General features: G+C 32.2%; 3 protein-coding genes across 4 annotated transcripts; 2 read left to right on the top strand and 1 right to left on the bottom strand.

Annotated features, from left to right (window-relative positions):
* The first annotated feature begins 500 nt into the window (after nt 1–500).
* On the top strand, nt 501–5,779 carry LOC115700515 (protein argonaute 5). 2 transcript variants are annotated; one of them, XM_061102241.1, is made up of 21 exons: nt 501–996; nt 1,235–1,455; nt 1,548–1,700; nt 1,792–1,931; nt 2,025–2,134; nt 2,219–2,322; nt 2,431–2,569; nt 2,673–2,897; nt 2,993–3,064; nt 3,177–3,296; nt 3,397–3,547; nt 3,628–3,749; nt 3,836–3,973; nt 4,055–4,188; nt 4,278–4,340; nt 4,418–4,481; nt 4,568–4,703; nt 4,796–4,869; nt 4,966–5,060; nt 5,156–5,187; nt 5,278–5,779. In XM_061102241.1, exons 1-21 carry the CDS (start codon nt 562–564, stop codon nt 5,445–5,447), a joined length of 2,898 nt encoding a protein of 965 aa, XP_060958224.1. In that variant the 5' UTR covers nt 501–561; the 3' UTR covers nt 5,448–5,779. The 2 variants fall into 2 exon arrangements, with proteins under 2 accessions (XP_060958224.1, XP_060958223.1); XM_061102240.1 differs by having other exon boundaries at nt 1,545–1,700.
* A 924-nt stretch (nt 5,780–6,703) lies between these two features.
* Nucleotides 6,704–11,154, bottom strand: LOC115700994 (aspartic proteinase 36). Its single transcript, XM_030628672.2, has 10 exons — nt 10,582–11,154; nt 10,020–10,149; nt 8,922–9,172; nt 8,602–8,829; nt 8,246–8,408; nt 8,027–8,100; nt 7,836–7,932; nt 7,673–7,739; nt 7,296–7,367; nt 6,704–7,210 (listed from the first exon to the last, which is right to left on the bottom strand). Exons 1-10 carry the CDS (start codon nt 10,815–10,817, stop codon nt 7,032–7,034), a joined length of 1,497 nt encoding a protein of 498 aa, XP_030484532.1. The 5' UTR covers nt 10,818–11,154; the 3' UTR covers nt 6,704–7,031.
* An 11,551-nt stretch (nt 11,155–22,705) lies between these two features.
* On the top strand, nt 22,706–26,153 carry LOC115700467 (uncharacterized). The gene is made up of 4 exons (XM_061102239.1): nt 22,706–23,254; nt 23,874–24,866; nt 25,251–25,298; nt 25,382–26,153. Exons 1-4 carry the CDS (start codon nt 23,066–23,068, stop codon nt 25,787–25,789), a joined length of 1,638 nt encoding a protein of 545 aa, XP_060958222.1. The 5' UTR covers nt 22,706–23,065; the 3' UTR covers nt 25,790–26,153.
* The last annotated feature ends 308 nt before the right edge of the window (nt 26,154–26,461 follow it).

Here is a 26,461-nt window from a genome sequence, read left to right as displayed (position 1 = left end):
TACATTAAATTATATAAAATTTAATACTTGGTTAAACCAATAACAATATTAATAAATAGAAAGTCACTAGACTAAACAAGTGACTTTTAGCATTTCTAATAAATCAATACCATTAATTCTTTTTAAGTAAACATTCCCAAAATTTGTATTAGAATAAAGAAAAGTAACTGAATAATCACCTTGAGAAATGAACCGATTCCCACTAAAACATCATCATCCCTTATTAGCCTTCTATTTCGGAATACTTTAATTATTATTATTAATAATTAATTTCAAACAATTTAGTTATACATAGTAAAAAAAATTAATAACAGGGATATATTTGTAAATATACACAGTCAGAGAATTAGCTTAGTTATTTCGACTTTTTTCCTCGTTAAAAAAACTTCACAAAGAAACTTCCAATTTTTAATTAAAATAATAAATAAATAAATAAATAATTTGATTTTTTTATTTTATTTTTTCCTATAAAAGGAGACTCTGAGAAGAAATGCCATTTTCATTTTCAATTTTCCCTCTCTCTCTAACTACTCTCTCTCTAACTTTCATCTGAAAATCGCAATGTCTCGCCGTGGTAGGGGTGGTGGTCGGCGATCCGATGATCGTCCCGATCAGTCTTCTCCTTCTCCAACGTTTCAGAGAGGTGGAGGAAGTGGTGGTGGTGGTGGTGGCAGAGGAGGAAGAGGAGGAGGAGGAAGGAGTGGTGGTGGTGGTTATGCTTCAACTACTCCGATTCCTCAACCTTCAATTCCCGCGCCGGTGCCAGGTCCATCGTCATCGACTACTTCTACTGCTTCTTCGTTGAGCCGTGAAGTTGATAAGAAACTGACATTGCAGGATCCAGCGGCGGCGGCCACTGTGAGAGTTCCTCCAGCGTCGTCGAAATCCGTTAGGTTTCCGGTTAGACCTGGTTATGGTACTGTTGGTAGAAAGTGTGTAGTTAAGGCTAATCATTTCTTAGTCAAGGTTGCTGAAAGAGATCTCTGCCATTACGATGTAAGTAACTGCTTACATATATATATTTGTGCATATTTGAAGTTTTCTTTCCTGTTTTGTGACTTTGTTCAACTTTTTTGTTTTATCGTTTATATATTTGGACTCTTCAGTCGTAATATATGTCTATATTTATATGTTTGAATTAGTAATACGTTTTTGATGTTTTGTAAACTTTGTTCATCGTTTCTGTGTGATCGGTTATGTATTTGTTTGCATTGAGTTGTCACTCATTTTACAGGTAACTATAACTCCTGAGGTTACATCTAAGAAAGTAACTAGAGAGATTATAAACCAATTAGGGAATCTTTACCGTGCTTCTCACTTAGGCAACCTGAGAGTTGCTTATGACGGTAGAAAGTCTATCTACACTGCTGGAGAGTTGCCGTTTAGTTCAAAAGAGTTTAAAATCGAGTTAGCTGACAATGACACTGGACCTGGAGGCTCCAGTTCTACAAAAAGGTATTATATATGTATATTTCATTTTTACTTTCATTGATTTTGTGTTGTTTGTATTTTTTATTTTTCTGATTTCATGTTTTGGCCTTAAGTAGCCGCAGGAAACGTGAGTTTACGGTTGTGATCAAGTTTGCTTCTAAGCCGGATTTACATCATCTCCGGCAGTTTTTACAGAGCAGGCAACTTGATGCTCCTCAGGAGACTCTACAAGCTCTGGATGTTGCTCTCAGAGGGGCTCCATCCGAACTGTAAGAGTCTTCCTTTATTTTTGTTTGGGTATGTTTTGTGCCATGTATTGTTCTAAAGTGGCTTGAATGTGTGTATATATTGTTACTGTAGGTATACAGTTGTGGGGAGGTCCTTTTTTCATCCCACACTGGGCCGCCCTGGTAAGGGTGAGCTTGGAGATGGGATAATGTATTGGAAAGGATACTATCAAAGTTTAAGGCCAACTCAATTGGGGCTTTCACTCAATATCGGTATTGCATCATATCTTATTTACAGTTTTTATGCTGTTTTGTGTAGATGTTCTTGGCCTGACAATTCTTTTTATGATTCAAATTGTTTTGTAGATGTGTCAGCAAGAGCTTTTTATGAACCATTGAATGTAATTGATTTTGTTTTCAAACACTTTAACTTGAGAGACGACTCACGACCATTGCAGGATCAAGTCCGAGTTCAGGTATTTAGTTGTTTATAGTTTCTCAGTTGATTTAGATTATTGAGCGTTTTTTTCATTAATATATTTCTTCATTCAATGCTACAGTTGAAAAAGAATTTGAGAGGGATCAAAGTAGCTTGTAGTCATTTACAGAACACAAGGACGTATAAGATTACTGGGGTATCGAATGAGCCTCTGAACAATTTGATGTGAGTATGCTTATATGTCATGATCTTACTATTCTATTCTTGTATTTGCTGTGTCGTGTTGTCATTTGATTTTTCATTGTTTGATTTAAACTATTCTCTGCATTTTAGGTTTACTCTTGATGATCAGCCAAAGCAGATTTCGGTTGCCACTTATTTTCAACAGAAGTACAAAATCAGACTGAAATATGTGACATGGCCTGCTCTGCAAGCAGGGAGTGCTACCAAGCCTATCTACTTGCCAATGGAGGTTCCTTTGATAGTTTTAATAACATTGTGCTTTTGTCTTCTAAAGATCTTATGGATAACAAGTATTTTTATTGTTATATTTCTTAATGTGGTGTATTTTATAGATTTGTACCATTGTTGAGGGGCAAAGATACTCCAAGAAACTTAATGAAAGGCAAGTAACCAATCTGTTAAGGGCAACTTGTCAAAGACCAATTGATAGGGAAGGAAGCATTCGACAAACTGTTCAGCAAAACAATTTCAGCAAGCAGGAGATTGTTCAGGACTTTGGTATCAATGTTGCCAATGATATGACTTCAGTTCAAGCTCGAGTTTTGACTCCACCATTGGTATTTTCAATTTAGATTTTACACATTCAATTTGAACTTCTTTATTTTATTATTTTTTTTTTAATGTATGGAACTAACTTGTTTAATGTGTGAAGCTTCTTTACCATGGTACTGGGAGGGATGCTAGTGAACAACCCCGTTTTGGGCAATGGAACATGATCAACAAAGTAAATGATATATCTTTATATGTATTAATGGTTTTCCTTTTTGCTTTTTGTTATGATGTTTGTGAAGAGGTTTATGATTCATCTCTTTATTTTTTGTTTTGGGTAATTACAGAAAATGATCAATGGAGGCCGAGTAGATAATTGGACATGTGTGAACTTCTCGCGGTACAATGCGGATATACACAACCGATTTTGTCCAGAATTGGTCAATATGTGCCTCAGTCGTGGGATGGTATGATTGCTGCTGGATGTTTTTGTCTCATTTCTTTTATTGTGAAATTGCATAATTGATTTTTTATGAATGACATTTTATCATGTTGGATACCTTGAAGGTGTTTCAAACCAGACCAGTAATTCCCTGCTCTGCTTGGCCTGCAAATCAAATTGAGAACGCTTTGAGATCTGTTCACGAACAATGTAAGAAGGCAAACAAACAATTGCAGCTGTTGATTGTTATCTTGCCTGATTTTACTGGCACATATGGTGAGCAACATGACCAAGACTTGTAAATATGAAGTTTGGAATTTTCTGTTTGCTAAATAAACCTTGTTTGTCTTTTTCAGGGACGATTAAACGAATATGTGAAACTGAGCTTGGAATTGTTTCACAGTGCTGTCAACCTAAACAGGCTGTAAAGCTCAATAAACAGTATTTGGAGAATCTTTCCTTGAAAATTAACCATAAGGTTCATTTACCTGAATTCGATATCGATTCATTATTTGTTCTAGTTGGTGCTACTGTGTTGTTTATTTTTATATCTGTTTTGTATAGGTTGGTGGCCGGAATACCGTGTTAAGTGATGCTCTAAACAGGAAAATTCCTTTTGTGTCTGATGTCCCAACCATAATCTTCGGTGCTGATGTAACACATCCACAACCTGGAGAGGATTCTAGCCCTTCCATAGCAGCTGTAAGTAATTACTAATTAATAGTCTTTTTGCTCTATTTTTTCTGCGAGAGATAACATCTCAATTGCTTTTACTTGAATCAGGTTGTTGCTTCAATGGATTGGCCTGAGGTGTCCAAATATAGAGCCTTGGTCTCTGCACAGCAGCACCGTGAAGAGATCATCCAAGACCTTTATAAAGAAACTACTGGTGATAAAAAACATGGAGGAATGATAAGGTGAGAGTAACCATGTTTACATTTATTGAACTTTTGAGACTCTCCTATTGTATATTTTACTAAATAATTTTTTTTTCTTCCTCAAACAGGGAACACTTGATTTCTTTCAGAAGAGCAACTGGAGTCAAACCAGCTAGGATTATATTCTACAGGTTATTTATTTACCTCAGTAAAAATTTAATTTTTCATTACTTTGCTTTAATTGACTGTGTTTTGTGCTCTTTGGCAGAGATGGTGTTAGTGAAGGGCAGTTCAGTCAGGTTCTGCTTTACGAGATGGATGCCATAAGAAAGGTATTTATTACTCTTATCATCAAATGATCGAGCCCTATAACATGTCTGTGACTTATACTGATTATAGTTTGTTCATTCATGTACAGGCATGTTCTTCGCTCGAGGAAGGATATCTTCCTCGAGTTACGTTTGTTGTTGTTCAGAAAAGGCATCACACTCGCCTTTTCCCAGCTGATTACAACAATCGTGATTCAATGGACAGGAGTGGCAACATCCAACCAGGTTTAGTTTTTTCCTTAATACATAGCGTACCAATACATCAATATGACTAAAAATTACCAGGGAAATCCAATTGATTTTATTATTTGTTATAGGCACTGTTGTTGACACCCAAATCTGCCATCCAACCGAATTTGATTTCTACCTCAATAGTCATGCTGGAATTCAGGTCCAAATTTTATTATCATTTAGAAATCTAATTGTCTTATTTTTTTAACATAGAAAAAATATTAATGGTTGCTCATTCTTATGTATACTTTTTCAGGGAACTAGTCGTCCTTCTCATTACCATGTCTTGTACGATGAAAACAAATTCACTGCCGATGCCCTGCAAGTTCTCACGAACAATCTCTGTTACACGTAAATATTCCTTTTTCCTTGTTCTCCATTTCATTTTCCGTTCTTCGTTTTTTCAAGTTTATTTTTTCTTAACAACCCGAATTTTGGTTTTCCAGGTATGCAAGATGTACCAAAGCAGTGTCCATCGGTAAGAGCTGAGCTGTGTCTTTGACACTTCTTACCCTTTCATTATTTTCATCACTGTTATGTAGTAATTGTTGATTCTTTGTGATTGCAGTTCCTCCAGCATATTATGCTCACTTGGCAGCATTTCGCGCTCGGTATTACATTGAAGGAGATTATTCTGAGTCTGCATCGTCATCAAGTGGTGGTAGAGCTGGTCCTAAAACATTCCGCCCTCTCCCGATGATTAAAGATAATGTGAAAGATGTTATGTTCTACGTTTAGAAATCAGATCTCTTATAAGCTTGTTCTAACTCTTTTTTGGTTCGGTTTGGACTTTGGTGGTTGGAGAATGGGGTTAGTTTTTTCTGATGGAATTTACTTGATAAGAGTTCATTTTGGTGAAAAGTTTAAGGGGTCTCAGGTGAAAGTCTTTTTTTGGATATCGTTTGCTTGATGATGATATTAGCAGCAGTGGTAAATATATATATGCTCTGCAAATGTAAAGGGTTACCACAGTTTTTACTTTTGAAATTGATTATGAATCAATTTTGTCTTAACGACTTTACCCATTATCTGTTTTGTTTTTTATTTGATTTAGTATGTTTTTATTCTGATCTTTATTGTTTATTCATTAAATGCATAGATAATTAGTATTAACTAAATTTTCAAGGCTCATTCGTTTTACTAATTGTTATTTTATTAGTGATTGATTTATTCAATTACCAGGATACTCACGAGTCATGACATGATAATATCAGTCATGAAAGGGAAACAAACAAGTCAAATATTATCACTAGTATTTTGAGGAAAGAAAAAGGTTGGTAAAATGTAAGAAAAATAAAAGCGGGAAATAAAAATAGTAAATTTTTATATTTGGTATGGAAAGAAAAATTATATAAAATACATTCAATTTAACAATATTTTTTTCATATCAAACTTAAAAAAAAACAATTTTTTTTCATCACATTCTATTTTATTTTTCCATTTTTAATCTTTCATCGTCAAAATCCAGCTTTCATCCAAAATAAAAGGCTTATTTTCTGTTACTTTCCTTAGTTGTTTTCTACATTAATCAAGTTGATTACAAAGCTCAAGTTCAGTATGGTGCACCACCAAGAGCTAAGTCCAAAATTCAATTCCAAAAGCTCAGCTTGAGTTTCTCCAACAACACTGATTTTGGCTTCAGATTTCCCAAACTCTTTCTCTCTTATTCAATATGAATTCGTGTTTCACTAATTACAAGAGATTACAAGGCTTAAATAGAAGTTTTACAGCTGACTGAAATGACTAAAGTAACCTTGGTGCATTGATTTAACTAACTTAATTGAAAATTCTAAACAACTTAACAACTTTAACTGTCAAGTTTTTTAAGGATGTTTGTATGTGGTCTAATAGAAGTAATGAGCCTCCATTTCATTTTTTTAGTTAGAACTTCAGGCAGTTCTTAACAAAAAGAAAAAAACGAAGTACAACAATAGTGAGTTATGTTCGATCTAATCTAACTTGATGTTGGATTTGTTTACACAAATATGAGTAACTTTGTTTATACTAATCAAACAAATAATGCTATTTAATCAACAATTGTTGGATAAATTGTGATTTACAACCTCACCATATCAAACATCTAAACTCTACAATATATATATTTTTCTCTTTTCTATCAGCTTCATGCCAATAAAAGTCAGACTTCGAGTTAAAAAAAAAGAAGCAAATTATGGCTAAAACCTATAATAAGCACACTGAACAGACATTAGCTCTGATCAAAACAGTAACTTGCTTACTCGCCGGCCGCCATGAATAAATAACCGGCGGGAAAAAGAATCGGTAGTTTTATTTTGTTATTATTATCTCTTTGTGTTTTTTTCACTATAAGAACTGGAATGTCCTCTGAATTGTTATGTGAATAAAGAAGCCTATTAGTGTCCAACTAAGTATAGAGTTGTAAGCTTCATTCTGATGTGAACTGCTATCGCTTAGTTGCCCCGCATTCACAAATTCGGTTTTTCCCATACTTGAAGTTGTCGAGACATTAACCGACATGGAACCTATGAAACAACAGATCAGACATCAGATCAATAATCTAATCAAAGGCATCCAATTGTTGTTTTGTGTAAGAGGTTGGAAACTTACAATCATAGTTTGTCCATCCAATTCTATGAGCAGCCAAATCATAAACAACAATTTTGTCTTTGAGGACAAGATCTGCAGCAAAATGAGGATCATTTTAAGATATATTCAACATGAAAAAATATAAGGTTGCGTTTGGTTGGAAATAATGAAATGGAAAAGATCATCCAATGCAAGATTTTTTTTTATTTCATTCTTATTCCTATGTATTCGTTCATTCTAACCGAGCATACCCTAAGTTTCGGTAAGCAGTCATTAACACTTTTTTTTCGAACGTGGGAAAAACTAAACTTTTGAGAAAAGTAGTTTGGCGATTCATGAGCTACAGATCTTTCACAAAGTTACAATTCAATTAAGTGTGGTGTTATGATGTTGTATACCTCCTAGAATTGTTATCCCTTGACCCGGGATTTTCTGAAATCCTATGCACCAAACTGCTGCACCACCCTGTGTCATGTAAGAGAAAATATATCAGTTTCGGCTTAAACATTTGAGAATCGAAAAACAGTAGTTTCTGCAGGTAAATATATAACTGTTACTCACAATCGAATTTTGTTGAATAAGGTAATCTTGAGGTCTCAAATACATGGAGGCACCACCAGCAAAGTTCAAACTAACTTGAGGAAATATCTCAGTGACACTGTGCCCCGAAACATTCAAGAGTTAATGGATGAATTTGGATTATCTCGAAAAGCCAAAATAACAGGTTAAACTAAACGAAATAAGGAAAGAACCTGGAGGTGATTAAATAACATTGACTTCCCTTGGCAAGAACAGGTCTTGCAGATTGTGAAACTGCATTGGTAATCTGCAGCACAAAGATAAGTTGATGTTATAATTATGAGCAATTAGTGAAAATTATTTGTTTTTGCAAAGTAGCCTTCTTGATAAGGCGTCAAGTGTGTCAAGAAGGCTACTTTTGTAGATAAATTGCTCTTTTTTCGGGTACTTACAGCGTTGATAAAGGGCTCGTATGCTTCTTCAGCAAGGTAAGCCAAAGTTGTACCGGAATCAATAATGGTTCCTCTGTTGCTCGATGTTGCAAATACTGATGGATTAACGGATATTGCTTGACCATTTACAGAAATGCTTTGCAGATTCAGATTATAGTGAGGCCTGAAATAATAGTTTATAACTCAAAGATTATACTTTCAAACTATATTTTCATTAAAACCGAAAACTATTCCTCAATTACTCCATTGCATCACAAACTCGAAAAATGTCTATAGCAAAACTTGAGGATACAAATTTGAATAGAATTGCGTAACTATTATCCATTCACATTTAAAGATGTAAGAAAAAAACTTACTGGGAGGGAACAAGTGGACTATAAACAATGTTTGGCTCGATGATTTCGCCAAGAACTAATATACCTCCACCGCTATCATCTCCCTTCAAGCAATGGGAGAACACTTTTGGTGCTATTCCTTGTGAAGACAGTTGAGAGATAACAGACATTCCTTGCTGTCCAAACCCGAAAATTCCATCAACAGCTCTATCTGACTTTGTCAAGTCTCCAGTTTGCAAGGTACTACACCTGTTTGTTTTCACATCAAGAATAGCCAATGACTTCCAAGGGTCCAAGCAAAAAAAGTGAAATGACGACGAAGCAAACTTTTGCTAGCTTACCCGAAAAGAATAGGAGCAGAAGCATTTTGAATCATGGAAGCTCCAACAACCATGTCAAAGTGCAACAAATCAGAAACATAGTAGCCTGAGGTTCCACTACCATCTCCATATTGGAATGTGTATGAACACTGGTTTGTCTGAGAAGAACAAGCAGAGTCTGATGATTGGATTCCAAGACTACATCTTTTATCCGAACAAGAGACTAAGGACGATGTTGATGAGCTCCCGGGATCAAAGAAGTTGAGTGGAATCTGTAAATAGAAAAAGGAAAAATAAAAAACTCGAATCGAGATTTGAAAAACTTCACAATTGTTTCCACAAAGGCTCGAAGCTCTTCCCTACTAAAGTTGAAACTCACTGATTACCCAACCAACATCAAAAGTACTGTTGGACTTACTCGGGCCTCAATGATATGGAAAAAAAACATAATACAAAGGATATAATTCATATAAGATTTGAAAAGCTTCACAATTGTTTTCACAAAGGCCCGAAGCTCTTCCTGAGAAAACTACTAAAGTTGAAACTCAGCATCAGAATTACTTTTGGACCAACCTGGACCTCAATGGTATGGAAAAAACATAAGACAATACATATAAGGTTTGAAAAGCTTCATAACTGTTTTCACAAAGGCCTGAAGCTCTTCCTCAAAAAGCTACTAAAATCGAAACTCACTGGTTACTCAACCAACATCAGAAGTACTTTTGGGCCTCAATGATATGGAAAAAACATAAGACAATGAATGTAATACATATAAGATTTGAAAAGCTTCACAATTGATTTCACAAAGGGTTCTAAGAAAACTACTAAAGTTGAAACTCCTTAGTTACCCAACCAGCATCAGAAGTAGTTTTGGACAAACTCGGGCCTCAATGATATGGAAAAGACATAAGACAATACATATAAGGTTTGAAAAGCTTCATAACTCTTTTCACAAAGGCCCAAAGCTCTACTTCAGAAAGCTACTAAAGTCGAAACTCACTGGTTACCCAACCAACATCAGAAGTACTTTTGGACCAACTCAAGCCTCAATGATATGGAAAAAAACATAAGATAGTGAATTTATAATACAAATAAGAGTGAGTGATTGAGAAGTAGTACTTGGAGACCACTAGTCTGAGGGCAGCCATTGCAGGAACCACAACTAACCCACAAAACATCACTCCCTGTATCAATTTGGACATAGAAATCTTTTGGTGGAGAACCCAATTGAAGTTTTGTATAATACAACCTATAAAAAAAAAAAATGAAAAGGAATAAGAATCATATAGTCAACAAGTAAACAAAGAACAGAATCTCATAAACCCAAATCAAGACAAAGAAAGGACATGAATCACATTTATTAGTACTTTTTTTAACTGTTGTTTTTGTTGCCAAATTATGATAAACTAATCCTTAAAATGAAACAGCTAGCTTGAACATGTTTTGTCTATTAAGAAATATCCAAAGACAACTATAGCACTAAAAACCAAAGAGAAAAAACTTCAAATGAGTAATCAAATGAAGAAAATCCAATTCAAAATTAAATGAAAACCCATCATTGAAAATTCCAAGCTAAATACATATAAAGTTACAAACTTTGAAATAAAAACAAGAAAAAATGAAAACCCCAAGTGAAAAATTGCATGAAATTGATGATATAATAAATAAATAAATAAAGTACCCAACAACAAAGGGATCGAAAGTCCCTTCAACTAGAAAATCAACAACACCATCCAAAGACTGCAACATCCTTCCATGTCTGAGTCTATCTCGGGCAACGAGTTGACTCAGTTGGATTCCATGGTTAGAAGGAAAAGCTCTCTCAAGCTTCAAACTCGCCGGAAACTCACACAGAACCACCGCCGCCGGGAGTAAAATTGCGGCCACGCCGATAAAAATTGCGGCAGCAAAGCCCATTGCTTTTTTAGCTCTCTCTCTCTCTCTCTCTCTCTCTCTCTCTCTCTCTTATATATATAGCCAAAAACCCAATAAAAAATCAAAAAAGGAAAAACCCAACTGGGAATTACGGGTGATTGATTGACCCAAATGAAAATTAAGAGTTATTAATAGCAACAAATATTAGATAACAAGAACAAATATGTAAAGATTGAGTCTTTGATATCTCATTTCATATCTCATATTCTCATAGATAGAGGAGATGTGTAATGGAGGAGAGAGAGAGATTAAGAGAGAGAAGGGCCCTTGAAGCAAGACAACAACCACCTTATATGGCAGAAGTTTCCAAAATGTGGATTACGCTTTAACGTAACCCATAATATATATACACATATTATTTTATTATTGCATTAATTTGCATGAAAGGTAATTAATAAATAATAAGTAAAGTTTTTTATTTTTATCAGAGTTATTTGTCGCGTTAATAGATAAATTTAATTTTTAATTATAAATAAATATATATATTTAATTTTTAATTATAGATAAATATTTAAGTCTAATTTTTAACGGTAAGTATTTAGTTATTAAATTAGATTATTATTTACATATCATTTTTTTTATTAGTATATTTTTATTGTCATGTCATGTGTTAATTAACTCGACACTTAAAGTTTTAAAATTATAATTTAATAATGAGAAATTGAACTTAAGTATTTGTAATTAATTAATGATATTTTTTAAAATTGAGATATGATTAGTTATTATTTGAGTTATGGTTTCAATTCTTTTAATAAAACCTTAAATTTGAGAACTGTATCTATCAAAGATTGTTTTTTTTTTTTTTTGCTACAAAAAAGATTGTTTTTTTTAATAAAAGAAATGTTTTTTTTTAATAATATGTGATGTGTGTTTATTATATATTTATTATTTCATGTCATATATAAAAATTGTATCTTTCAAGCAGATAATCTTAAAAATTGTGCATTTCAGTTAAATAATCTTAAAAATTGTATCATTCAAATAAATGATCTTAAAAATTGCATTTTTAAGAATCATAAAAAATTGATTAAAAACAATGTATTTTTTAAAATCTCAATTTATATGCAAGTTAATTATGAAAAAATGAGATGAGACTAAATTTATGGCTATTATAAATGTGCAAAGTGTTAAATTATACCACCCAAAAAATACAAACAAATTATTATGATAAAAAAATACAAGCTAAATTATTATGAATAATTTTTTTTCTTAGAAAAAAATATATTATTAATAATTACAAGGATGTAGGGTGGACTTTCCTTCTATCTTTCAATTTTGTAACAAAGCAACAATTTTTTTTTTTAATTTTATTTTAAAATTATCTTCCGTATTTATTATTATTATTATTATTATTATTATTATTATTATTATTATTATTATTATGAAATCATGTGCGTTGTACGTACGCTCTTGCCATTAACCATTTATTCCCCTCTTATCCAATTATTATCTTTAATTTATTTATTGAACAAAACATAATTTGTTTGAAAGAAAATGAATAAGCCACTTATATAAAATAAATAAATATTGTATATATATTATAAATTAGTCAAAACATGTTACGTATACATAATAAGCTTATTGTAGTCAAAATATGTTAACCATCTATTACTATTAGAATAAACTCATAAATTGTATTTGAAGAAACAAATGTAATTATCATAAGTGGGTGAAATTATGGTTTTTAATTCATTTTATGGTTTTTAATTCATTTTATGTGCTATAATATATATATATAGAGACATGATTTTGTCTTGCGGTAACCGTTAGATAAGAGAATTATTTGATCTGAGGGCTGAGATATTGATCTAGTTAATTAGGGTTAAAAAATAGTAATGTGACACTCATCTAATGTAGAGACTCATCTAATATACCATGAAATACATTTCGTGAAAGTACATCACGGGACAAAATTATGTCCCTATATATATTAGACGAGCATTTATAGGGCACCACCCAAAAATGACACGGTAAATAATTACACTAAATTTTATATTTAATAATACTCTTTTCAAAAATAACTTTTAATTTATTATAAAAAAAAAATCTCAATTTAATATAATTATATAAAAATAACTTCTTAATTATATATTTTCTAAGTCACATATTAAAAAAAAATATCTATATATAAGAATAATTATATCTTAATAAAATATATATATAATTTATAAATTTATTATTTAAAATTAATAATTTTTTTCAAAATTATAATACATGTATAAATATTATATTTACTTAAAAATAATTTTATTATAATATAATATTAAGGATTGTTTATTGTTATTGTTAGGACATTGATATTTTTTGGTGTTTTGATTTTTTTTCTAGTGTAACTCTATTTAATTAGTTATAACTTCTCAATTAAAATATAATTTGTTTCATCCTAAGTATATTCTTAGATAAAAATTCTATTGTAATAATATTTTATAATAAAAATTAAATTAAATTATGTGAGATTTAATACTAAATTATATTGATAGTAATATGACACTTTAAGCAATGCTACATTACACTTTAAGTATATTCTAGGCGTCAATGATACATTTTAGCATTAATTTCTCATATATATAAAGAGTATTGTTATTGGGCAGTGGTGTCTAACACTTTCTAAAGGTGACACCTTGCGATTGATTAACAATATTATCTAAAAATTATTTTATTAAATTATATGAGACACGATACTTAATTATATTAATAGTAATATGGAAACAAAAAAAAATGTTAAACATAACTCGTGCATTTTAATATTCCTCATATATTTATAGCTAAATCTAAATGTGTCAAAATTCAATATATCTGTCAATGATTTTTTAATGCTTAAAAATATGCCTCTAAAGTCTAAACAAATGTTAAATGAATTATAATACACATAATCATGTTCAAGGCAAAAAAACCTACTCATTAATTATGAAGCAATAATACTAATAATGAAATACATAGTTTTTTAATAATAATGAAAATAAATGAAACATTGCACTTTTCAATATGACTTTAATGATTCATGTACTAAAATTATAAATTAGGTTGTAATGGATTGGATTATGTGTTAAAAAGAAGTTAGTTGGAGTTTTGAAGGCATTCCTAAATAATTGAATGATTAATTAATTAGGTTTAGAATCAAAAAAAACACTATAAGGGTACATTTAGATACACATAATTATACTCACAATAAAGATATAAATTCCATTACTAATTATTCAAATTACTTATACAAAAACCAATTTAATGTTCATACTAGCTTTAGTTAGTTTGACCTACCCCCACTTTCTCTAAACTAAACTCCTTATGTGGGCCATATTTTGTCCTAACATTAAATTAAAAAGAAAAAAAAATCTTTCAAAACTTTGCAAATTCCATTAAAACCCTATCTTTTTTGACAGCTTTATCAAAACCCAATGCACAATTATTATTATTATTTTACATTTTTTTCACTTTTATAATGGTTAGCTTATTTGTTCTTATTGATAAAAGCTTTAAAAAATTGATCCCACGTTTGCTTTTATTTGTGTTTTGCTTTTAATAAAATAATTTGGTTTATAAAAAGCAAAAGCTTGGTTTGCCTTTCTCTGAAATTACCAATTTACCCCTAATTCTCTATTTGGTTGTGTGGATTCTCCATTTAGAAGTGAGAGGGTAGTTATGTAATTACACAATGAGTACAAAAAAGAGCTTAGGAGAAAAAAAAGAAGAGGTTCATACTCTCTTATTTTTATTTTTATTTTTTTGAGGAAGATAAACTTTGACCACTTGCCACTTAGGAAGAATATATGTTTGTATAGTTCTTGTTTTCTTTTCTTAGTACATAAGATTCAATCCTATGGTTCATCAAAAAAAAAAAAAAAAGATTCAATCCTATGAAAAGGAAACTATGCCCCCTAAGAAAATATAGAAATATAAGTTTATTAAAAAAAATTCAAATAGCATAAGTAATATATGAAACTTTAATCTATTAAAAAAGTAAAAGAAGACAATAGAAGTTGCATTTGTGAGAATGACTATTGTTTTATTTTTGGTGGATGAGAAAGAATCAATAACTATTAATAATGGAAATTATTTTTAAAATGACAATTTATAATAATTAAAATTTTTATATAATATATATTGTGTATGTGATTGATGATCTTAATAGATCCAATTAATTAATAAGATTTGAAATTAATTTTTTTTATTAAATATATAAATACAAGACCAAAGGGTAAAAAATAATACTTGACTTGGTTTTGGAGTGAGTTGCACTTTCTTAAATTCTTCCATTAGATTCTTTTAAATCTTTAATATAACTTCATCAACTTATATATGATTTATTATGAATCTCTTTTTTTGTGTGTAAAATCTGGACTTATGTGTAGTAGAATTACTAGATTGTGTGTTGTGTCTATAATCACATTATTATGTATGATGATCTTGAAGTACTCACATAAAGCTCTCTAACAAACATTAATTTTCCTCTCAAATTGATTAGATTGTAAATTCAGTTGAGCAGAGTTCTTATCCCTCCAAAAATCCAATGTAAATGTGCATATAGATTTTTGTTCAAGATAATATTGAAAGGTCGCCAAGAAAACATAGGCACAAAGTGTGTACTAGATGCTCTACCGCATCCATTTAGTGTCGGGAGGATGAACATGTTATGTTACTTACTACGTGTATTAAAAAAAAGTAGTTGTGTCTATTATGATATTGTAAACTACTTGAAATTTGTTAAAAATTTACAAGTATTAAATTACTATAATGTACACGATTATAACAGATAGAAAATTTATCAAAACACCCTTTTAAGAATGTGTGATATAAACTTACCCTAAAAATGATACTATAAAGTATAAACAGCTAAAATAATTAAAAGAAAATGAATGCTCTTCATAAAAAGGTGCAGAGTAGAAGTAGTGCTTATTTATTTATTCTATTTTCCATGAATTAATGTGTATCATGATGATATATGATATGATATGATATTATAGTTTTTGGACATATATATCTATTGTACCCTTGTTTGGGACCTATTTCCTTTCATCTTTGGGACATGTTGTCCCCAAGCAAGGAATTTAGTGGAAGGTTCCTTTCAATTATTTATAAATAAATATATAATATTTAAAGGTTTCAATATTTGTCTCTAGAAAGACATATGAAGAGAAATTGTCAAATTAGGCAACTAACATACAAACCTTTTAAATAATATTAAAATCAAATAGTAAGTGAATTATTATTATTATTATTATTATTATTATTATTATTTGTGATGCAATCACAACTTGGGGTTATTTCTATTTCTTTTTTTTTTTTAGCTTCCTTTGTTGAAAATTTACTGCAAATTAATTGCATGCATGCATTTTCTCAACAATATGTATAATTTAATTTCCCTTATTATTTTTTTAAGAAGAAATTAACAAGTATTCATATTCATTTATTAACTTTTACAAAATTCATTTCAGAAATCTCAGCTCCAAGGAAGATACTAACATTAATATTCCTGAGTCATATAATCAGAATTTATGAAGCACTTATGGACTTTCTTATTCCCAAAATGCATCTCTTTTTGTCCAAACAAATATTATATATAAATATATACATATATATATATATACATGGTTTAATATGAGTCATAACTTAAAAATGTGATAAATGCATAAATATAAGAAGCTTATATTGTTGTTTTGTGTAAAATTGATAGGTGAACAAACTTTGAAAATGAGAGCTCTTTTTCACAATCACCTGATCATCATATTCTATAAATATATATATATATACATATTTATATAACTCACACATTATTTGAAAAGAAATCACTCACTTTTTATTTTATTTTTATTTTTACGATTTAAGTTGCTCTATTCGTTACAATTTAAATTATTGTATGAGTTGATTACAATTTGAATTGAGTTACCATCTTTACGAGTTACACTATATATTAAAATTATATTTTACATTATATAAATAAAAAAACTCTATTAAAAATAAAATAAATAAATAGAAAAAGAAAAAAATAATAATAATAAAGGAAGAAATCAGCTCCACTAATTTTAATATTTTGGTTCGTAATTTCTTATTACAATGACTAGGTAAATTATGTTCACATATGACTTTATTATCATAAACACACACACACTTCAATATATGCTCATGAGTTGGTTTTGCTTTTTTTTTTTTCTAAATATATTTTGTTTATAATAAGACATTCAAGAACAAACAAAAACATAAATATTATATAAATAAAATAAGTGGAATCATTAAATTAATTTATATTTTTTTTCCTCAATATAGTTATCCTTTGTGAGATTGATTGATTGAGTAAAGGGTTTTATATATATGTGACTTGTAAACAAGAAAATGCCCTTGTAAAATTTATAGTCCTATAGATACTCATTTATAGAACTATATATGCTCATCTATATATATAAATATATATATATATATATATATATATTTATTTTTATATATATATATACACACTTATGATGAGCTTTGATTTCAAAAGATCGATTTATAGTAACAATCATCTTGTTTGTTGGTGCAAGCTTCTTAAAAGCCCTAAAATGATCATTTGAAACTAAATGGTAAAAAGGTGATAGTTAATAATTTCTCTTACAAATTACAATAGAAAATGGCTGTTTATGCTCATATTGAATATTAATTAAGGATTGAAAATACATATGGTGTGACAGAAAATAGATGCTTAATTATAAAAATTGGAAAAGTTGGCACATGTTACATGTAAATGTAATAATATACTATTCATGAGTCTATTATCTATATAATTATATATATAGTTATATAATCATGATCAGATCCCCAATTAATTAGGGTTACTTTATATTCCCTAAAGTGATCAGATTATATGCAGGTGCTTTTGGCAACTGTATAAACAATCATTAATATTTATATATGTATATTATAAATACCGCTTGTTGTAATATATGTTGGAATATTTTTTTTCAATTTTTTTTTTTTCACAAGGGTGTTTGTTATGCTTACAACATCATTCCTGTAAATTTTTAAAAAATTTCGAATAGTTTACGGTGCCGAAAATACGTTTGAAGTTTTTTGAACGGGCGTGGTAAACTGGAATATTAGGGACTCTGTTTTCGGTACTGTAAATTATTCGAAATTTTTCAAAAGTTTAAAGGGATGGTATTGTAACTATAATAAATACCGCTATGAAAAAATATATTTCGATACGTGATTTCGGACGTGGAGGTTGACTAAGAGGTTGTAATTAGCATTTCTCATATATATATGGCTAATTAGGATTTTTGCCCACTAAATTTTGACATGTACAAAATCATGCCCCCTGAATTATTGAAATTGTTGGATTTAAGGACTTTCGTCTAATTTCATTCAATTTTACTATTTCAGTGATTGTTTAACTAAATCATGCTCCACAGACTTTGATATCTACCAAATCATACCCCTCGAACTTTGACATGTACTAAATTATGGCCTCTGAACTTTCATCCATGTCAATTTTTTTTACAAAAATTGGAAAAAAGTCATTTTATCCAACAATCTCAATAGTTCAAGAGGCATTTTTAACGACCTTAAAAGTTCAAGAGACATGATTTTGTACAAGATAAAATTTTTAATTAACCTATATAAATATATATATATGAGAAATTTGACTTTATATATGCATGGTTCAAAGAAAAATTTTAAACCTACACCGAAGTTATTCAATGGTAATAGACTAGACAAACTTTTAGTTATATACCCATAATACTTCTTAAGATACTTAACTCGATCATCATTCTCTTATCTTTTCAATGGATAATTAATATTCTTTGTTTAATCTTGTTGTTAGTTGTTATATTTAGTTTATAATATTCTTTGTTTTTATCTTTTCTTTGTGTTTTACTGGTTTTTTATTTATTTTTCACTTAGTTTGATGGTGCCCAATTGGAGCCCGATGCTAATCTGATAGGTACTTAGATCTAAGATCAGGGATGATTACTCGAGGGGTCCGATAATCTGTCTGATGGTTGGTCAGCTTTAAATTGGGTCCGATGTTAGGTCTGATCACTTGTCTGATATTGGACCTAATGTGTATGACCTTATTAAGTCTGATGTCTTCCCGATGGGCTGATTCAGTGTCAGTTTTGATGGCAGTGCGGGTGACCCAATTGTGTTTGATGGTGGGCTGACATTGGGCTGATAGTGTGTCTGCTTGTTATTCAGTTTTTGAATTATTCTTGGAGGACCGATTGGGGCTGATATAGGTTTGATATGGGTTCGATATAGTTCATATATTACTCATTTTCATGAATTATTTATCCTGTCTTATTATTTCTTTTCATAATAGTGTTTTTTTTTTTTAATGTTTGTGGATCACAGGTTTAACTGTTTTTGCGTTTATTATGTATAACGGTGATTGGGAGCTTAAGGGTGGAAATTAGGTTTATAAATAGTTGAAAATTTGATAATGGAGATTGATACGAATGTAACCTACTCACGTTTGGTTGATCTTTTATACGAAGAACTCGATATTGACAAAGTGCAGTATGACTTAAAATTGAAAGTGAATTGCAAGTACATGAAAGGGTTAATTTATCGCCCTGAAGTTATTAGAAATGGTAAGGGTCTAAGATTATTTTGTCTATGCTTGGGAAGGAAGAAGCAATATGAAATTATTCCCCTATTTGTGACTTTGGTAAAGAAGAATGTATATATCAATTCAAGTCCTACACCGAGTACTGTTAAGGATACTCGTAGTGAGGTTGTGACTTTCATTCCAGAAACAAATCTGGAGGTGTATACGGTCGATGAGTTACTTGAGTTAAACATTATGATGCTGACAACTGATATTGTAGAAAGAATGCCCTTTGATGATAATTTTGGTGATGGTCCAGACCTTGAATAGAATTTTGATGGCAATGATGACGTAAGAGACGACCAAGAGTTAGAGGTCCCTGTTATAGCTTTGAACTTGACTCCAATATCGTACCTCTAATGCCTCCACTTCAAGCCTCCAGTAGGTCCTTACACTCATAGAATGATGGCTCTTATACACGAGTACGTCCCTCTGGCTGCTTCAATTGGACTGATGACTGACCCTACAAACCAACACGAATGTTTCCAACGTGCGAGTGGAAAACTTTCCAAGAGGTTACCCATCTTGAAATTACTCTAGGTTAAGCACGCTTAACTGTGGAGTTCTTTTGTGATAGGCTACCAGAAAATAAGATGCACCTTGTTGATATAGGTAGTACCAATCAATCCATTTAAGACATCTTCAACTATGTAGTCCCATACTTACACAGTCTCAGAATTATCACACTTGACCTTCCCCAAGAAATGTGGGATTGCACAACTTATCCGATATTTTCCCTTACTGATCACGAGACTACTGACTGTAAAAAATATCTCCCTTACGGGGTTCAACATCCTCGTTGACCACACTTCAAAGTAGGTCAAGGCTCTGATAACATTTATAATGCCCATACTTGCTTCTATTAGGTCCTTACACCCACATAATGATGACTCTTATACATGAGTATGTCACGGGACTACTAATTGTCATAATCACCCCCTTACAGGGTCTGACGTCCTCGTCGACCACACTTTTGGTTAGATCAAGACTTTAATACCATTTGTAACACCCCTACTTCAAGCCTCCATTAGGTCCTTACAATCACAAAATGATAACTATTATACACAAGTATGTCACTCTGGCTACTTTTTGGAATGCCGACTAACCTTACAGACCAACACGAATGTTTCCAACATTCTTTGTCCTCGTACGCTTTTTGGAAAAAACTTTCTAGGAGGTCACTCATCCTAAAAATACCTCAAGTTAAGCACACTTAATGTGTGGAGTTCTTTCGTGCATGGTAAGCTACTAGAAAATAAGATGTACTTTATTGATATAGGTAGTACCAATCAATCCATTTAAGTCATCTTTAACTGTATAGTTCCATATCTACATAGTCTCAGAATCATCACACTTGATTTTCCCCAAGCGATGTGGGATTGCACAACTTACATGATATTTTTTCTTACAGATCACGCGACTACTGGCTGTCACAGTACCAAATATCGAAGCAACTAACGCATAGAAGAAGACCCCATTGAGAAGATTTCCAAACACCTGGTACCAATAGTAGTCGTCCAGACGGAACCAATAATGGTAAAGGAACCACTGATTGTAGAGGTCATTCCCCTGTCGTAAGCAGCTTTTTGAACCAAGCCACGTCGTGCAGACCCGAGTAGCACTCTCTTAGATACTTGTTCGACTCCTTCGACTCTTACAATATATCCATAAGAGGAGTACTTCAACTCTTGGGTCGTTACCTTTTCAATCTTCTTATCCTTATATTTTTTCATTTCTACGAATTCTTTACTCCAAGTTTCTTTTAGCATGTTGAAAGAAATCTCCCCCACGAGTACTTGTAGATGAACTGAAGGTCGTCTTCCATTCTAATAATAAATGGCAGAACGATGGTCTTCTGCTCTTTCCTAGTGAGAACACCCATCACAAATAAGACCATCCCTAACTTGTACACATTGTCATTTTTCGTGCAACTCTCAAAGCCTCTGTGCAATTGACCCATGGAGATGGATGGATTCCCATTGAAGTACTCCACTATCAATCGGTTTGAAGTCGTCTTCTCTTCAACTTCGGACTCAGTAGGTCCAGATAACAAGTTCAGCTCAGTCACTAGAGCAAACTCAGCTCAACTGAATTGACACCTCTTCTTTGCAATGTAAAAGTGAACTTTGTCTGTCTTATCCGACTTGATCTTGTGTATGAACAATTGATGGATAAGTGCACTCGAAAACTGTAATGGCTCTCTCTCAAAGAATTGCTTGAAAGGGGATTTCTCCTTCACCCTTTCCAACAATTGTAACTCTGCAAATTTTAATTTGATCTTGGAGTGATACTAACTACCACCCACTAAGTGACACGATCAGTGTAATATTCTGACGCTGTAAGTAAAAGGCGTAGAGCTCTATAAGACTACAAAAAAACACAAAAAATTAGAAGTTAGAAATTTTGTACAAAGCCATCGGGCCACATATCGGGCCTATCAAACTAGAAAAAAAAATCATAAATCTAAAAAATACAATCAGACTCTATAGCAGGCCTCATATCGAACCTATCAGGCACCATTGGGCTTACTATCGGGCCCTATATTGGTCGTATTGGACCAAACACAGAAACAAAAAAATCAACAAGATAATATTAGACCTATTGAGCCCTATATTAGATCCATCGCGCCACAATGAAACATAAATTTATGAGGACCATCAGGACCACTATCGGACCTATCGAGCCATATATAAGACCTATCAGGCTATCTTCTTCAACCTTCAAGCCCTTCAACATTAACCTACCATCGAGCCGTATATCGGGCCTACATCGGACCTGCATTGAGCCAGGCAAAAATCACAAATTCCCCCTAAAATACAGACCCGAGTCTAAAACCACAAAAATCACATATTCTCCACTAAAAACCACAAAAAATACAGACCTAACCCTAAATCTAATTGATTTAATCCTAAATCATGAAAAAAAATAAATAAAAAGATTACAATTAAAAATTCATGAAAAAAATTAAGGATTACCTTTGATGAAGATATTATCAGTGTTGGATGGTGTGGTCACGGTGGTCTGTGGGTGGTGTGGTCGCGAGATCGAAGTGGTTCGTGAGTCATGGGTTGTGTGGGTGGTCCTATTGTGTGCTTTGTGTGCGTGTTTACAAAGATCGAGAGAGAATGTTGTTCAAATGAGAGAGGTAGAATGAAGTTTTAGAAAAAAATAACCTATTCTACTAATATTGTATAGTTTAGATTTAGGGGAACAATTTTAGCCCAATAAATGAATAATTAATCAAATTTCACTTACTAAATTTGAATTATGTTTTTGGAAATTTTGAACTTTTGAAGTGTTATACATCTCTTATCTATATTTTAAAACATATTGGCGCGTGCAATACACCTCGTTAGTTGAAAGAAAGAGGGAGAGTCTTGCAAGTCCAACTCACTCGACTACATAAAATTAATTTCTTTAATTTCCCGGCAAACCCCAAAAACCCTAATTCCCTTCTTCTTCTTCTTCATTCTTCATTCTTCTTCTTCTTCCCCAACTACCAACCAAACCTCCCTCACTCCCATCCCCATTAAAGCTTCCAAATTTCTCACTCTAATTACTTCAGATTCACCGTTTCTCCAATACCCATCAAATATTTTGTTCAAAGTTTCCATTTTTAAATTAAAGTTTGATTCTTTTGCTCCCATCAATGGCGGAGGATCGGAATGAGCTGAGTGACTACACTTCGGAGGACGAGGGAACTGAAGATTACAGGCAAGGAGGGTACCACTCAGTCCGAGTTGGGGATTCATTCAAAAATGGCTGCTATGTGGTGCAGAGCAAGCTTGGGTGGGGACATTTCTCCACCGTTTGGCTCGCTTGGGACACTCAGAAATTGGTAAGTATTTTTCATTGATATGAAATCTTGAGATTTTAGTTTGTCAGAAATTTTCGGAGAGGGTTCTTCAAATATTAGTAAGATTGTGATAATGTAGAACTTGGAGAAAGATAAATTTAGGATTTTGAATGAGCATAAGGCTTTTTGCTTTGTTTTCAATTTGAATTTGATAGTTGTAAATATCATTAAAGAAGAAGAAGAAAGAAATTAAATTTTGGGTCAAAGCTAAATTTTGAGTTAATTTTTCATTTTGAGTTGTGTTATAGTGAACAAGGAAGAAAATATCAATGTCGATGGAAATATCAGTACATGGATATTTCAATGAGTATCGATATCCATGGATATTTTTTGGCAAGAAAAAGATTTATTGTATCCTAAAAATTTAGAAATATCGACCGAAATTGTTGATATTTAATTTCTTGATAGTGAATATAGGCTTAGCTTAGTAGGATTTATTTTCATGTGGATTGTTGAGGTGATTAGAGATGGTTATAAAACATCATGTTCAAGATTATATTTTGATTGAATTATGTCTTGGTAACATAGTGAAAAACATGTTATTAGGAGCTTGTTGTTCAATTCCTTAACAGCATTGGGAATTTTATTGTTGTTGTTGTAGCGGTATGTAGCGTTGAAAATCCAAAAGAGTGCCCGTCATTACACCGAAGCTGCAATGGATGAGATAAAGATTCTCAAGCAAATTGCAGAGGGAGATCCGGATGATAAAAAGGAGGTTGTAAAGCTTTTGGATCACTTCAAGCATTCGGGTCCAAATGGGCAACATGTGTGTATGGTTTTCGAGTACTTGGGAGATAATCTTTTGACCGTTATTAAGTATAGTGATTACCGAGGGATTCCACTCCATATGGTTAAGAAAATATGTTTTCACATTTTGACCGGTTTAGATTATTTGCATCAACAACTTTCGATCATACACACTGATCTGAAACCTGAAAATGTCTTGCTTTTGTCCATGATTGATCCATCAAAAGACCCGAAAAGATCTGGTGCACCACTTATCCTTCCAACTGCCAAGAACAAAGTTGCTTCTGAATCGGGAGCCTCCAAAGAAGTAAAAACAACTTATAATGGTGATCTTACGAAAAACCAGAAAAAGAAGATTCGGAAAAAGGCTAAGAAGGCAGCTCAAGATTGTGGAGGAAAGGAAACTTCTGAAGATGAGATAGATTCCAAGACTAATAATGGCTTTGAGAATCCTGTTAAGAGTGTTGTAAAATCAAGGCGAGATTGTGTTGACGAAAAAGAAAAGAGATCCGAAGCTAAAGATAAACTGACAAATGGTGAAGAGACAAAGGACAATGATGAGGAAGATAATAAAGGTGCTAGAAGAGGGAACCGAACGACAAGGCAGAAGCTCCTTGCTGATGTCGATCTCAAATGCAAACTGGTGGATTTCGGAAATGCTTGTTGGACATATAAACAATTTACAAATGATATACAGACAAGACAGTATAGATGTCCTGAGGTTATTCTTGGTTCTAAGTACTCAACTTCTGCGGATTTGTGGTCGTTTGCTTGCATTTGCTTTGAGCTCGCAACCGGTGATGTTCTATTTGATCCTCACAGTGGTGATAATTATGATAGAGATGAGGTATGTGAAGATTTCAGTCAGTGATGGAAATTTTAAATTTAAGTAGTTAATAATTTATTGCTCTTGAAAATTCAATAAAGAGAATGGGGTACCTTCTCTTTTCTCCATAACCAATCATCATGGTTCATCTGACACCATAATGTGTGTTACATGCATTTTCTGACATTGAACAATAAGGAACTTAGTTTCTTCACTGGCTTTTATTTATGTCGACTAGTTTGTGCTGTTAACTGTAAACATACTATTGGAATTGTTCGTTTACTTTAACTTAAAAGGTAAAAATGGAAAAAGGGTTGCTCTTGTGATTCAAGATTCATGAGTTTTCCTGTGAAGAAAATGAAGTAATGTCCATGGATGGATTTAACATTCTAATTTATGTTGCAGGACCATTTGGCTTTAATGATGGAGCTTCTCGGGATGATGCCACGCAAGGTAAGGCAATATGCGTCTATTTAGAAAAATAATATTGTGTTGAGGAAGAAGCTAGACTTTGACATTCTAACTTCATCTTTCAGATTGCATTGGGTGGTCGCTACTCGAGGGAATTCTTTAACAGATATGGGGATCTGAGACACATTCGTCGGTTGCGTTTCTGGCCTATTAGTAAGGTGCTAGTAGAAAAGTACGAGTTTAGCGAACAAGAAGCCAATGACATGGCTGATTTCCTCATTCCTTTACTTGATTTTGTACCTGAAAAGAGACCAACAGCAGCACAATGCCTCAGCCATCCATGGTTTAATGCTGTTCCACGGGGTCTTGAGCCTTCGGTTGTTGCTGCTGTTGAAGTCCCACCTCAGGATTCAGATAAGAACTTTTCTGAGAAGAAGGAGACGGATGATAGAGAAGCAATGGAGGCTGGAGTGAGCAATATCGTCATTCAAGGAACTTCTAAGCTCATCACAGATCCAAAATTCACGGAATAGATTTGCCATGCATATATAGCTTTGCCGAAATGTGGCTTGCTTAGTTTTTCGCTTTCCACAGGATATTCGCAGTATACTATGGCGACTCGGGGATGTCTTCATTTTTGCGGAGCAGCTTACCTCGGCCGGTTGTTGTTTCACTCAAGTTTCGGAAGGAAGAATATCTTTCTCAAGAAGGCGTGTTCTTAATTTTCGAATCTTTCTTCTTTCTTTCTATTTGACAATCTAATTGGATAATGTAATTTGTAAAATTCACAATTCTTTGGTTGCTGGTTCTTTGTATCTCTTTCACTAAATGTAAGACAAGGCTTTTTTATTTTTTAATATTTTTGAAATGTTGAGATGTGGTAAGAAAACTTGTACATTTTATTGGTCTGTTTCTTGATTTGTTCTTTTACATCATGTTTTTCAAAACTAACATGATACCAAAAAGCTTTTATTTTATTAAATGCAGAGAATGATATGATGTAACATGTTAATTTAATTGGAATTTTTATCATTTCATTTGCATTTAAGTTTAAATTTTGACAGTAAAATTTTTCAAATTATTGAACCGTTATCAAATTTAAGGTGTCATATTAACTACCAACATAGATTGTTTATGTGTACTCTTGACACATTTATATTGGCGCTCAGGCCCTGCCCTGAAAATAGGCGGGTTAGGCCTGTGCC

Source organism: Cannabis sativa, chromosome 8, assembly GCF_029168945.1.
Source record: "Cannabis sativa cultivar Pink pepper isolate KNU-18-1 chromosome 8, ASM2916894v1, whole genome shotgun sequence".
Lineage (NCBI taxonomy): Eukaryota > Viridiplantae > Streptophyta > Magnoliopsida > Rosales > Cannabaceae > Cannabis > Cannabis sativa.
The sequence above is the reverse complement of the archived record's forward strand: the minus strand, read 5'-3'. Positions and strand labels throughout refer to the sequence as shown.